This window comes from Cyprinodon tularosa, unplaced genomic scaffold (assembly GCF_016077235.1).
Source record: "Cyprinodon tularosa strain WSP-4 unplaced genomic scaffold, ASM1607723v1 ctg71, whole genome shotgun sequence".
Taxonomy (NCBI): domain Eukaryota; kingdom Metazoa; phylum Chordata; class Actinopteri; order Cyprinodontiformes; family Cyprinodontidae; genus Cyprinodon; species Cyprinodon tularosa.
In genome coordinates, this window is record NW_024039463.1 from 4,250,858 (window position 1) to 4,265,034 (window position 14,177).

General features: G+C 35.3%; 1 protein-coding gene across 1 annotated transcript; it reads left to right on the forward strand.

Moving 5' to 3' along the window:
* The first annotated feature begins 314 nt into the window (after nucleotides 1-314).
* cib2 (calcium and integrin binding family member 2) lies at nucleotides 315-8,515 on the forward strand. Its single transcript, XM_038268913.1, has 6 exons — nucleotides 315-661; nucleotides 2,251-2,285; nucleotides 6,492-6,603; nucleotides 7,433-7,580; nucleotides 7,662-7,857; nucleotides 7,981-8,515. Exons 1-6 carry the CDS (start codon nucleotides 611-613, stop codon nucleotides 8,000-8,002), a joined length of 564 nt encoding a protein of 187 aa, XP_038124841.1. The 5' UTR covers nucleotides 315-610; the 3' UTR covers nucleotides 8,003-8,515.
* The last annotated feature ends 5,662 nt before the right edge of the window (nucleotides 8,516-14,177 follow it).

Consider the following 14,177-nt stretch of genomic DNA (forward strand, 5'->3'; position numbering starts at 1 on the left):
ATTGAAATGACTGCAAGAGATTTAGAGCTCATTAATAAAAACATCCTCTTTTAATATTTTAGATGATACTTTTAGGCTAAATAATGACATGGATTATCTATTGATGATCTAGCAAATACATAACAATCTCCTTATTTCTATACTATTTAACATTAGCGGTTATTACCTAGGAGCCTCTTCTTACCTGTCATATCAACTGTATTACCAGCAGGTTCTAGTAGCTGTTTATTTATTAATCTGGCTGTAGGTTTTCTGATTGGTTGTTTCCTCTCTGACGGAATGGCCGCCTAGCTTTTTAAGGACATCCAGATCACCTTGCTGTCATCAAGGTTCATAGATGAAGTCCACTGCTCTGGCTCGACTGAGACAGGACATCCATTCATCTTTTTTCTTTCTTTTAGACATTTTTTCTCCATCAAGTATTTATTCTCGTGGCAGGCATATCCTGAATGGACATCAGCAACAATCTTTCTTAAGTCCTTGCAACAAAACTCAACTCAAGTTGTGCAGAGACTTTGACTCCGCCAACCCCATAAATGCCTTTCTTTGAGAAAAGGCGGTGGACGTTCTTTGCTTTGAAAGTGTACAAGCAACAAATTACTTGATAAAGATGGGTAATAAGCAAACAATTTTCACCGATGAGCAACTTGATGCCTATCAGGTAAGATGCATGTCGGCTTTGTTTATATTATAGTGGAGGATGGTAAGACTAAAGTAAGAAAATAAGTTGCTCGGGTAATTTGCTTTTGATTTTCAGTTTTGGTGCATTTTGTGTTATATTTGAATAATGCAATTTAGCAAGCTCAATCTGTGTTCACTGATGAGTGGTAATGTTTGCTTTTAATTTACGGTCAAACGCTGCATTTCTAAAAAAAAAAAAAAAAAAAAAAGAAATACTCAAAAGATTACAGAAATAGCTTTACAAAAGGGAACTTTACAACTCTATCTTTAGAGCTCATCATCTTCACTGGTTTTATCCTTCTTAGGAATTATATATGCATGTATAAATTAAATGATATAATTTGTCTTCGTGTATTTTGTGATATTAAAAGCCTTGTAAAGGATATTGATATATAAATGTATATTTATCTTGATATAACTTCCCTTGCAAAGTTAACTAATTGTCTTGGAATTGAAGAACAGAAAAAGCCTCTTAAATTCTCTGTTTTCTGAACCCAATTAACCAATAATGCAAGTATTAATAATAATTAAAAAAAAAACAGTTCCAAGTGCAACTGTTCACCTTGTGATTTTCTGTGGGATTAATAATTGATGCCAAGCCAGTGATATGCTGTGAAACTCTACTCTCAGGTCTGAGTTAAGTTTTCTAGAACCTCTCTGGTTACAACCGTGGCCCTGAAAAGCTCCTCTTAGAAAACCACACTTTCAATTTGTTGGTATTTTTCCTCTTCAGAGGTCTTTCTGAGCATAAGTGGTATTTATCTAAACATCTTATCACACAGCTAAAGCATCTGGCTTTGGACAGAGTCATTATTATATCCCAGACAGCAACAGTACATCTTGTTACAAGATTTCTGCAGCTGTTCAGGCGATGTTTCTCACACAACCAAGCACAGGTTAGACAGCTGATTATGAAAGGCGAATGTAAGCCATGGTACCTCCTGTCAGGCTGTTAGATATTATTTGCCAACACATGCGTGTTAGACAAGTGGATCATGTTCCTGCATGAACTCTCACAGCTATCATTACTTGAGAGAAACCAAACACCTGGAGTAGCTTTCTGTAGTAATCTAAAGGAGCCGTGAAACTATTTATTAAGATATAACAGATGAGTCCCTGAGCATCCAATGAAGCGTGATATATTGAAAACTTTATATTCAAAACGTCTTCAGTCTTGTTACACTAATAAGACATAATGTTATGACTGAACTGTGCACCTCCTCTCTCTCCAAATCTGCAACAATTAAATGTTGCTGGTTTATCACTGTTCCTTTATTTAAGCTCTGTTGATACTGAGCTTTGCATGCAAGCAACAAAAGCTCTGCTATTGGACACAATGTTCACCTGCTGTGAAACGTATAAGTTCTACTAAGATAAGTATAACATGATAAGGTATGATTCCTTTTATTAATTTCACTCGTTAGTGGTCCTAATTTTATGTCAGGTATGTATATATATATATATATATATATATATATATATATATATATATATATATATATATATATATATATATATATATATATATATATATATATTGCTTTTATTTGCTGTTTTCTTTTATTGCAGGACTGCACGTTTTTCACTCGCAAGGAAATTTTGCGGTAAGATATTTTATTTTTGCATCTGTTGCTTTTGATTACTTGTACTTTTACTGAAAGTCATTAGACTCAATATTCAACCACCTGTTTCGACTATAAAATACCTTTTTTTTAATCTTGCATGTTAAATATTAAAGTTGACATAAATATTCAACGTACGCAAACTATTTTCTTCTAAATAGGGGTATTTAATACACAATCATTTCAGAAGGTTTACTGCTTGTCACTGTAAGTAGAAGTTATTTATCCATTTCTGCCCCAGCTGCTCACTGATTCCTATGGTATATGGGCTTAAAGGCTGGAATAAGATGGAAAATACTTTGTTTGGTAGTTCAGCCTCTTAATCAGGATACCTCTCAGGCTCTTATCTTGGAGGTTTTATAGGACACATCCCAAGTGTTAGAGACCTTGAATCCCAGAATTCAACATTAATGACTATTCATCCTTAATGTGACAGAAATACCTTTGGATACCCAAAAGGAAATTTCCTTAGTAGCCTAATAATAGTTTAGTCACAATTGATCTACTTTAAAACAGATCACTAAAGTAGACCACAAGAAAGGCAATAGCTTAAAGCTACAGTGTGTAATAATTACAGGCATATAAAGTCAGAAATTTAATATATTATACATAACTATGTTATTTATCATCACCTATGAGCTCAGCCTTTTAACCATAATATTTGCGTTGCCTTAGAATTCGTTATTTATAATTACATAGGAGCGGGTCTCGCAGCCATGGAGGCTGACATCTTTGCGCTACGGCAAGCGCAGAGGCAACAAACTAGCGATTGCGAGATCTCCCATGACGCTCAAAAATAACTACGGCAAGTTGAGAGAGATTAACTGAGACGGTACTGAACAGTAGATGGCAGTATTATGCCTGAGAAGCGTTTAGTCTGCCTGAAACCAAAGAAGAAGAAGAAGCAGGTATACTGCGCCTCAGTAACAAGAAAGGTGAACAAGGCGGCAGGCGTGAGTGACTTTGCAAACTGTTTGGCACTGTGTGGCCAAACATCAGACGAATGGAGGATCATGCCTACTCTGTATCACAACGAAAAGCGGCGGACACCGAACCCCCGTCATCTAAGAAGCGGAAACACGACGAGAATAAACGCAAGCGTGACAAGAAACGGCAAAAAACACGGATCAACATTGGCACGGCATTTACACGATGGAAGTCACTGATGGAGGAAAAAGGTTTTCAAAGTGACGCTCAAGTTGCCAGTTTTCTCTTGGACAGGTAATTAATCCTACACACACAATTGTCTAATATCACTGCAGTTTTTGGAGTACAGGATGCTCAGACCTGTCTAAAACAATAACATGCTGCGTGATGATGCTGTTACTCTCCAGTATACTTATTCAGCAACGTCCCTGACGTTTCACAGGTAATGATTCAGTAATTTTCTGTAAAATAATTTTCTGGATATATACCTCGGTTACTTCTCTCCGGCTCCTTTGGAGATCTTCAAGCCTTTCCTCCTCTGCTCTCACCCCGCTGGCTCCCCTCTCTCGCCTGGCCCTAGCTGCACGGCCTCCCTGCCTTCGCCCTCGTCCTCTCCCTCTCCCTCGCGTTGTAACCCCCGTGCCACCAAAATGACTTGGACTCTGTAAACGGGGGATATATATTCTTCCAGCGAACACAATCTCGCTGTTAAACTAATGACTACAATTACTTCGTCTGTTTATATCACCATGCAAAGCAGCTCACCAAGACGTCACAACGATGTAGAAAAAATAACGGGTATATTTATTATCTTAAGTCTACATGAAATCTATACCCTACACAGACTAATGAAATACTATCTGTAAAATTATCTATGTAAACAAACCTCATCACTTGAGAGGGTAGGTGATGTGGACGTCGTAGAAGAAATTTTGTCCCGTAACGCTCGCCGTACTGTTGGGGGGGAGAAGCGGTGGGGGGGAGATGTTCATTTTGCTCCGGTCTGTAGTCTGACCGCTAGATGTCGCTGAAAATTACACACTGTAGCTTTAAATGTTGTGTCTTATTTTCTTACTATTTTCAACCAATAAATTTGATTTTTTTTTTCTCTGACAAACCAAAGAATAGTTTGCTGTGTTAGATATAGTAGTCTGTTGCCACTTTTGAAGAAAGATCTGTTCTGTTCTGTTTTGAAGAAAGATCTGTTCCTAAAACTCCTCCTCCTTTGACCCAAAATAAACCCAAGCCACACTATCTTTTATCTCTGTTTCAGTTTAAATTCAGTTTCAGTTTTTTTTTTATTTCAATTCAATTACAGTTTAAATTCAGCTCATCAAACTCATGCAAAGGGTTCTTACCATATAAAGCTTCAGCGATGGCCATGCCTTGTTGGCTGCTTTAAATAGTGTTTCTTAAATGATTACATGTAAGGGAGATTATCATCACAAGGCGAGATGCAGTCAGGACAAAAATCGAAAAACAACAGAAAAATGCAGTGAAAAATGACACAATGAAAGTCTAGAGGTTGTTGTCCAAGGAGATGGTACCTAAGTGTTTATATGTTTTTCATTGCAGCTAAAAGATAAATCTTAAAAGAAAGTAATTGATCTGTGTGTAGAGAGCTTTGTCACCAAGTGTGATGCAAAGCGTCACATACAGTGGTCTAAGGTCTTCCTCCTTTCACCAACTTGTGTAATCAGTGAATAAACATCACCTCTCTCTTTGTGTCACTCACCAACAGACTGACGCGCAGAAGCAGCCTGCATTTCTTTTTTTATGAATACAATGATTCTCATGCTTAAATGTTTTTATTACTTCTAAATCTTAAAGAAATTAAATGAAGAAAAAGGAGGTATTTCATGGTGGTGATATGCAGATGAAAGGGTCTCACGGTTTTATTACTTTTAATAAAAATGTTCTTAGTCACATTCAAAGGGGCCACCTTTTGTCTTAACAGGAAATGATAAATTGGATAAAACAAAGGCTTTAGTTTAATATGGGCTTTACACATATTGGCTTAAAATCCGCACAGATAATAATTATCTAAATGATACTAAACAGGTTTCTGCAGGATCTTTTTATAGCACAGCGATACCACAAACAGGATTTGCATAGCCTACTCTCCCTTATAAATAAAATTCCATCTGCAATGGGTAAAAGGTGTGGCATACATTCCCAGAAATTCACAGCCTGATTTTGGTTTAGTTGTTTATTTTTATGACATTCTGACCTTAAATTAGGTAAACATATTTTTTTACACAGTTCAAAGGGTTTCACGTAATGATCCAAATCGATTAACTCAAGCAATCTATGGCTAAAGACCAGGCCTGCGGAAATGCAAACTGCTTCAATAAGCATTTGTTAAAGAACTGGTTGCTCTCAGAGCTCAGGGTGGTAAATGTTTGTACAGTGACAGGATGCAAACTGTGCAATAAATCAAGTTGAAATTAGTCTGAAATGTTCCTATTATTAAATCTTCCACTGTCGAAGGCAAGTGTTATAATGCAAAGTGAAAGAGTTAAGAAATGACAGCAAATCAATTAAAATATTAAATGCCATATAGAATTTTATAGTGGCTCAGCAGATACTGAGGCTGATGATTTTTATTGTTCCGCTGTGTTTGCAGCAACAGCTTACCACTAAAACCTCTTGTGGCCTTTAGATTTGCCCAAAAACAGTGGGTGAAGAGCTTTGTCACCACGTGTGATGCAATATGTCAGATGCAGTGCTTTAATTCCTCCTCCACTGGCTGTAGAGATGTGTACACCCGAGAGCTAGCAGATACTTTTTTGTCTGCTAAAGCAATGGACGGGCATGAATTTAGTAATTACAAGGAGAACTATGTCTTCAGCAGGTATTTTACTCCCCTTAAACAAACTGAAGGGACATATTGAGACATTTTGATCAATTTCCTGCTCTAAAACTCTTTAGAAACAGGGGAGAGATGCCTCAGGACCTATCCAGACAGAGGCGAGGAAGACTAGTGTGGAGAAAGTTGACTGATCTACTTTGAAGTTTGAACAAAACCCAACAGAAATGAGTTAGAGTATAAACTGTGTGTCAGCCGTTCTTCCCAAATATATGATTCTAAAAGTAGTCAAAATAACCGATACACACATTATTCCTAAAACTGGGAAACAGAATTCCCAGAAGTGTTGAAGCTGTTGTAGCTGAATCAGGGGGGCTGATATACGGTATATCCTATAATGCACATACAATATCATAGTTCCTAAAATTTGTTTTTGCATTATTCTGCCCCAGGCTACACAGCAGATACCATGAATTGGCTCCACATCTTGTACCAATGGATTACACCAACGAACCTGACTGTAAACTGCCTTTAGCATTGATAGTCGACATGCCAGAGTTAAAGGTAAGAAGAAGCTGCTTGGTTACTTTATGGCTTTAGCTTACTTTACTTTTGAGTTTAAGTTTGTTAAAAAAAGAAGCAGCAGGTTGCAAGGTTGTTCTGCCAATAGGAAAATAATTACCTGCTTCATTAAACACTGTTTTCTGACCAGGCTTTTTTGATTAGTCCAATAATTCCACTAGATAAAGTTGCATATCTAGACTTAAAACTTTTTAAAGATGTATATTGTTATGGTTCTTCCCATTTGTTGTGACTCTGAGTTTTCAGTTTTCTGTTATCAGTTGTTTTGTTTTTATTTTTCAATGATATTCAAGCATTCTTTAGTTACTCTCTGTTGCCCCCTTGTGCTTGTTTTCTTTCCCCTTGGATTCCTTCTTGCCAGTTCCACCCACACCTGCTCCTTATTCAGCTCATTAGTCCATCCTTTATTCTGTTCTCCTTAAATACTCCACCTCTGCAGTCACTCAGTGCTGGTTCCTTCTCTATGCTGTACTCGTCTACTCAGCTCATCTCCCCGTGGCTCCTCAGGCCTGTTTTTTCCCCCCTGATGTCTCCATTGTTTTTGGTTTGTTAAACATTTTAGTTAGATTTCTGGATTTGTACCTCTGTCTCCTTTGTTCTTCAATTAAACCTGTCAGAACTAATCTCTGCTTCACTCGGCTCTGCATCTGGGTCCTTAAGCAACCTTACCACCCATTGTTGACATATATATATATTTTTAATCAATCTTTCATTCTGTCAAACTATTCATTAACTAACTTCTGTTCATATGAATAAAAATATTTTCTGCATCATTATTTGCATGACATCAAATGTTTTTTCTGATGTGTAGGAAAATCCATTTCGCAACCGGATTGTTGAGTCCTTCTCTGAGGATGGGATGGGGAACCTGAGTTTCAACGAATTTGTGGATATGTTCTCAGTCCTCAGTGAAATGGCTCCAAGAGAACTTAAAGCCATATATGCCTTTAAGATATATGGTAACTGGTAAAAAACAAAATGTAAAAACGCTTCATAACATTTCATGGTGTCTTTTTACTGAGATGTATTTTTTATGTTAGATTTCAATGTGGATAACTACCTGTGCAAGGAGGACCTTGAGAAGACCCTAAATAGGCTGACTAAGGAGGAGTTGACTCCTGAGGAGGTTGAGTTGGTGTGCGAGAAAACCATCGAGGAAGCGGATCTTGATGGAGACAACAAACTCTCCTATGCTGACTTTGAAAATATGATATCCAGGGCACCAGATTTTTTAAGGTACATTTAAATATAAATATTTTAATTTCAAATTTAGATATTTTAGAGTTGCTTTATTGTAACCTCCATATAATTTGGTTGAAATTATCACTAGCTTAATGCTTTTTGTTTTTTTCCTTCCAGCACCTTTCATATCCGTATCTGAGATAGATGGTTTAACAGTTTTGATGTCAACCACTTGACTTGGGAACTGGAGCATGGACCTGCCACAGGACCAAACTGGGCTCCATCTGAATAGAAATTCTTCCCTATTCAATGTGGTCTTTATCTACAGAAAACAATTTTAGAGAAAGATAAAAAGGAAGATCACAAAATAATTTGAGGTCCTAAACTTGTTTAAATTATGTTAAAGGATACAGGCACATCCAAAAGTTATATTTTGTACTGGAATATAAAATAAATATGAATATATATGAACAATTATTGAATAAAGCTTTTTTTCAGATAAAAGTACTTTTTGGAAATCATAACCTTTCACAAGTATTACAGATATTTCTCATTTAGTCAACAATTATAAGTTAGAAATGTTTTTTATTGGTCTAATGGAGTATTCTAATCACATGTTTCTATTAGTTGTAATTAGTATATTATGCAACGTAAAGAAGAGCGCAAAAGTAAGACTGTATTTAATTATGTATTTTACTTAGTTAACAGAATATGTGAATATGACTGTATGCATGTGTTGCAACCACCATGATATATATTTCATTAATTTTTGTTAATTTTCATGGTTAGGCCTATGACTTAAAATTTATTAAGAAAATCAAAATCAGCTTCTGTAAAAAATAATTTTACATATTACTTAATATTTAGAAAATATTTTCAAAACAGAAATATTAGCTATAAAGCAGACAGACATCCAATCCTATCCTATTTTATTTGTTAAGCACTTAAAAACAATCACAGCTCACCAAAGGGCTGTACAGAAAAAATAAATATATAAAATAAAACAAAACAGTACAGGAAAAAAAAAAAACAACTAAAACATGCGTAAAAATAACATTCACACAATCAAGTAAATACAATGAGGTAAAACATCAAAGCAATAAAAGATAAAAAAAAAAAATCATCTCTTGTTTTGCCCTTTTAAATTATTAAAGTCAGTCCAGTGATCTTGTTGGCTTTGTGTGTTTTCTGAGGTTAGAGAACTAAAGAGGGATGGCCTATTATTTAGGATTTGCTTGAGGAATGTGTGTAGAATTTGAACAAATGTCTATTCTGAGTCTGGCTTAGCTCTGTGTTGTGCTTCTATTTCTCTGAATATCTATTTTGTCTGCAGCATCAACACCAAGTCAAATTGCTTGTAAGTGCAAACCTACTTGGCAATAAACTAGATTCTGATTCTTATTCATTTAACATTTTAGGCAGATAGTGTGAGACATATAATAAAATCTGATCTAAAAGTGGTTTACAAAAGATAGATTGAAGAGAAAGATGGCGTTCAATCGATGATCAGTTCCTCTTATCACATGAAATTTTTTATAAAAATACATTCTAGATTTGGATAAGCATACAACGCCCACTGCTTCACATCATATCTATATGGCTCAGATGATTTAACGTAATAATTTCCATCTCTCTGTCTTTCGGTGTACCCCAATGTAGTGGTCTTAGACCTCTTTTTTTTTTTTAATTTCTGCCGGCATGATATTAAATTCTGATTCTACTTAGATGACATCGAGCTCTACCTGTCCACAACAGTCAAATGTGTTAGTTGACATTTGAATGAAATAAAAAATTTGTTAAAAATGCATAAAGACATGTAAAAGAGCTTGGGGCTATGATTCACAAGATTAGTAATTAATCACCGAAATAGTTTTGTTTTTAATACTGTCAATCATTGGAATTTACCTTTGCTTTTCTACTTTCTACTCAACAAAAATGTAGAAGTTATGCATGGTTTATTTTACATTTTTAAATATAAAGCCATAAAACTGGTATAAAAAGATTTGATTTTCACTATTATAGAACACAAAAGTATTTAACTTTGCTCTAATCTGAATTTTTACATATCATAAATGTTGGAAGCCTTCATATATGTGTAAAAAGTACTATATATAATAAAAGTATGGACAGTTTAAAATGAAAGAAAACAATATGTGCTACCTGTTGTTATTCTAAATGAGCTTCTAGTTCGCTTTTAAGTTAGTTTCAAAGCCATGGAAACTAGTTTTCATGGGTTTTATCCTCTTTTTCAACAGATAACATGAGAGATTAATTTTTATCAGGCTTTGAGATATAAAGAAAGTCTTAAAAACTCAGATATTTGTCTTTCTTTGAATGCACGCATATTTGGTGTTATGTGTAATTAAATTTAAATTTGTGTTTCTTTTCTTTCTGTGACCACATTTTTTAATTACAATTTTAAAATAAAAAAGAAGATCCTTAAAAGCAAGGATACTTAATGTTTGATAATGCAGAATGTATTTCAAATAATTACCCACAGCTGCAACTTTAAACAGGTGATATAATCGTTTCCTCTATACCCACCCACACATGGCGATCAAAGCGCAAGGAAATCAGTATTTAAATAGACCATTGCATGCAGAATGTTGTAATAAGCTGTGAGAATAAATTTTTCCAAATAGTTTTTTTTTTCTCACTTAAATATTTCCAATGATTAAACATTTTTATATTAAGCAAAGATAACAGGCAGTTTTCAATCATGATTTCCTTTTTTAACAGAGCAAAAACAACAACATATATCTGAAACTTCTAAACGTAATGATTTGTTGTGCCACCCTTGGCTGCAACAACAGCAATCAAGTTTATATGGGAGTGTTGGACTGGTGGTTAGAGCAGTGCACTTGTGTTCTGAGAAGGTTGCAAGTACCCAGTTCGATCCCCAATGCCTCACTCTAGATGCCTGAGCAAGACCCTTAACCCCACACTTCTCCTGAGGTGCCACACAATGGCAGCCCACTGCTGCCCCAGGGGATGGGTTTATTTCAGAGAGTGAATTTTGTTGCTTTGTACTTGACAATAAAGTTATTTTTTCTTATATTATGACTGGAAGCTGTTTTTTTTATATTTGTAGAGGAATTTTAGCTTATTCAAGACTATACAATACTGCTACATTGGAGGATTTTCAAGCTTGGAAACATTTAGGGTCATACCAAAGTCTTTAAAAAGTTCCCTCTGAAACCGACACTTTTCTATATTCTATGTTTTTGGGTCATTGAGAGCTGGCTTACTGATGTGTTTTTTAGATTCCCGTCTTGCAGATATACTATTACTATTACTAGTTTTTTAAAAGTTCACACATTTTTATCTGGACATTCATCTTCAGAAATTTCTTACAGAAAGCAAAATTCAGAATTCAGTCAGTTATGCTTATAGTCATCCATTTCCAAAAGTACTGCTATTAGCTCCAGACCAAAACACCGCCGCTATCACATTTGAGTGCAGATGTGATGTTCTTTTCCTAAAATGTTGTCTGAGTTTTATGCCAATGTACACCATCCAAAAGGTTTCACTTTGTTTTCAAACCACAGAATATATATTTTTTTCAGTCCTAAAGTTTTGAAATATGTGAGATGGATCTTTGCTGTCATTTTTGTAGGAGTTTGGTCTTAGAATCCATTCCATCTATTTTTGTGCTAATGCTTACTGCAGCTCCAAAGCTGTAGGGTGCATTCACACTGAACCCAAACAAGGAAAATATCCCCCTTTGTTTGCTTGCTGGTGGTTGCTTGACATTTTGCCCTTCTCATGCAAACAATGTGCAATGATAACGCCACAAAATGTCACCCTGCTTGCATCACCATTGCATCAAATAAGAGGAGCATCCATCTGCTTGCTGGTTCATCTTGTCTATTCCACTCAACCAGGCGGGCCTTAGGTGAGTATCAGTGCTGTATATCAGAGTGTGGGGTCCCTGGGTTCACTACTCTAGGTGTGCTCTCCAGTTCTTAAGCAAATGTTTTAACTATTCACACATAGGCAATCTAATCAGAAATCAAAAGGAAATGCATAGAATGATTTGATAACGCCAAGTTACTCAGTGCTGGTTTCTGAAGTGTAGGGTACAGATTTGCATCATTTGCATGGAATTTATTACCAAATGGAAACAATGAACATGACAGAATAAAAAAAAGGTGGTCTAATAATGTTTGCCATGATTATATGCACGGAGTACAGTTTTCTGCATTGACTCCGTGCAGTGAGCTCACTTTGTTTCTAGATTAATATCCATGCGATATTTATAACAAGACATGTCCAAGTCTTTAAAGCCTTAGAACATGCATAGAAATTTAATTTTAAAGAAAGACAGTAATTTGTTTGATTGCCCTAAAAATTATTCAATCTTTTTACCAGGCACTAAATATCACTCCCGTGTCTCAAATGGCTTTTATAATAATCATATGAAATAATCTGGGCTACAGTGAGGAAGTCCAGGCGCACAACTGCATTTGAAAAATAAAATATCACACAAATTCAAAGGTTATATTTGATGTAGATGTGGGATTCCACTAATAACTAGTCTTAGTGGAATGATTTGATCATTTAAAAGATACTACTGGAGGTGTAAAATATTTCTGACACTAAATGAGTCCAAAAGGATTTTTGATTTGATTGAATATTATCTATGAGTGTCTTAACTGGTGCCATTTTAAAAAGCTATTGCTAAAAAAATTCCATGAACTAACACCCCTTGAGCCTTTTTTATATTTTGTCATGCAATATTCACAGATTAGATTTTTTATTATTTATTTTTGTATTGACAGTCAAAAAAAAAAAAAAAACACAATATTAAAATGGAAAGCAATTTATTTATGGTTTGTTACATTTTAGCAGTTAATTTCAAAAAGGTTTGTATTCAGCTCCTTAACTCTGGTGCCTTCTTAAAATCCCAGTGCAAAATTAGGCTTGGAAAATCTGAAGACAGGGCAACTGTTAGCTATACCCTTCACACATAAGATTTTTATGAAAAAAAAAATACTGAACTTTCTGATTTACAGTGAAACTTTAAGATTAAAATTTTTAGATGCTGCAAAAGACCTTGGATTGGTGCGGAGGTTCACCTCTCTGTAGAACCACAACCATAAACATAAACCTGGAACCACAATAGAGGGATATGAAGAGAGTGAAATTAAATGTATACATGCAGTATTAAATTCTGAGGGCTCTTGAATATGTTTTAATCTTTCCTTTGTTTTAAATGCGTATCTGCAGTAGATTGAATGCATTTCATCATAGATTCCAGTATTGCTCAATGAAGAACTTATGCAATAATTATCCATTGCATCTTTACAAATTTAGAAGCTTGTTTTCCACTTTTGCACAACAAAAACATTGTGGTGTAATAATTACATCCTTTAACTTTACATTGTTAATGTTTTACAGTGATAGTTTAGCGTGCAGATCTTAGCTTTTAAAATAGCAGGTAGCAGAAAGGTCACAAAAACTGGATGACTGACATTTAAGCAGTTTTTCTGATTCACCTTATAAGACTTAAAGGGGAAACACCTTTCATTCTATTTTTTTAAAACTTGTTTTCTAAATGCAACGCTGCAGCCATATCCACTCTGATGCATGGGCCGGGATTATCCTCTTTATTGTAGATTATATGCTCTTACTAAATTTGCAGTTAGGAGAATAAAAAATAGTCCGATAATAAAAGAAACTTTGGCACCTTCAGCTTATTTCCTAATTTCTGCTGAATGAGGCCTTTTTAAAACTTTATGCAAATAAGTTTCCTGTGAAAAAAACACACACACAGCGCCGGTGGCAGCAAAAACGTCCTTAAATGTCAGCAGCAAGCCTTTTATCGAATTTTACCCTGCAGTGCGTTCGAATGCCCTTGCATGAACTCATGTTTTGAAAGCTCCTCTGGTGAGTTATGGAGAGTACAGGGTTGTAGTTGCCCATGGCAAGAGAAAGCCACAAACAGCAGGAGTTTTGATAAACAGAGAAGTATTTCTCCTTTGTGACTGATTTAGCAGTTATTTGCATTTTGATATATCCGCACATAGAAATGTTTCTGCTGTTCCCCATCAGAGCCACGTTTTGTATTTGCGTTACCTTATAAGGAAGACGTAGTTCTCTATCATTAACCCTGACTAATTATTTCCTTACTTCAAATGACTAAAAGTGACACATGAATCTGGACTGAAGGGGGACCAATTTGTTCTCCCCTGAAAAATATCTGATTTCTCTTTCGCTTCACGCAGATAAAAAACATTTCCATTGTAAGATGATATTGTTATTCCTCCACAGTTTTATGCCCAAACATGAACTTCCCCTCGGCTATTATTATCCTTCACATGACAATAGCTGTGCTGAATCATCTCATAGGGTAATGAGTTCAGAGAAACAGT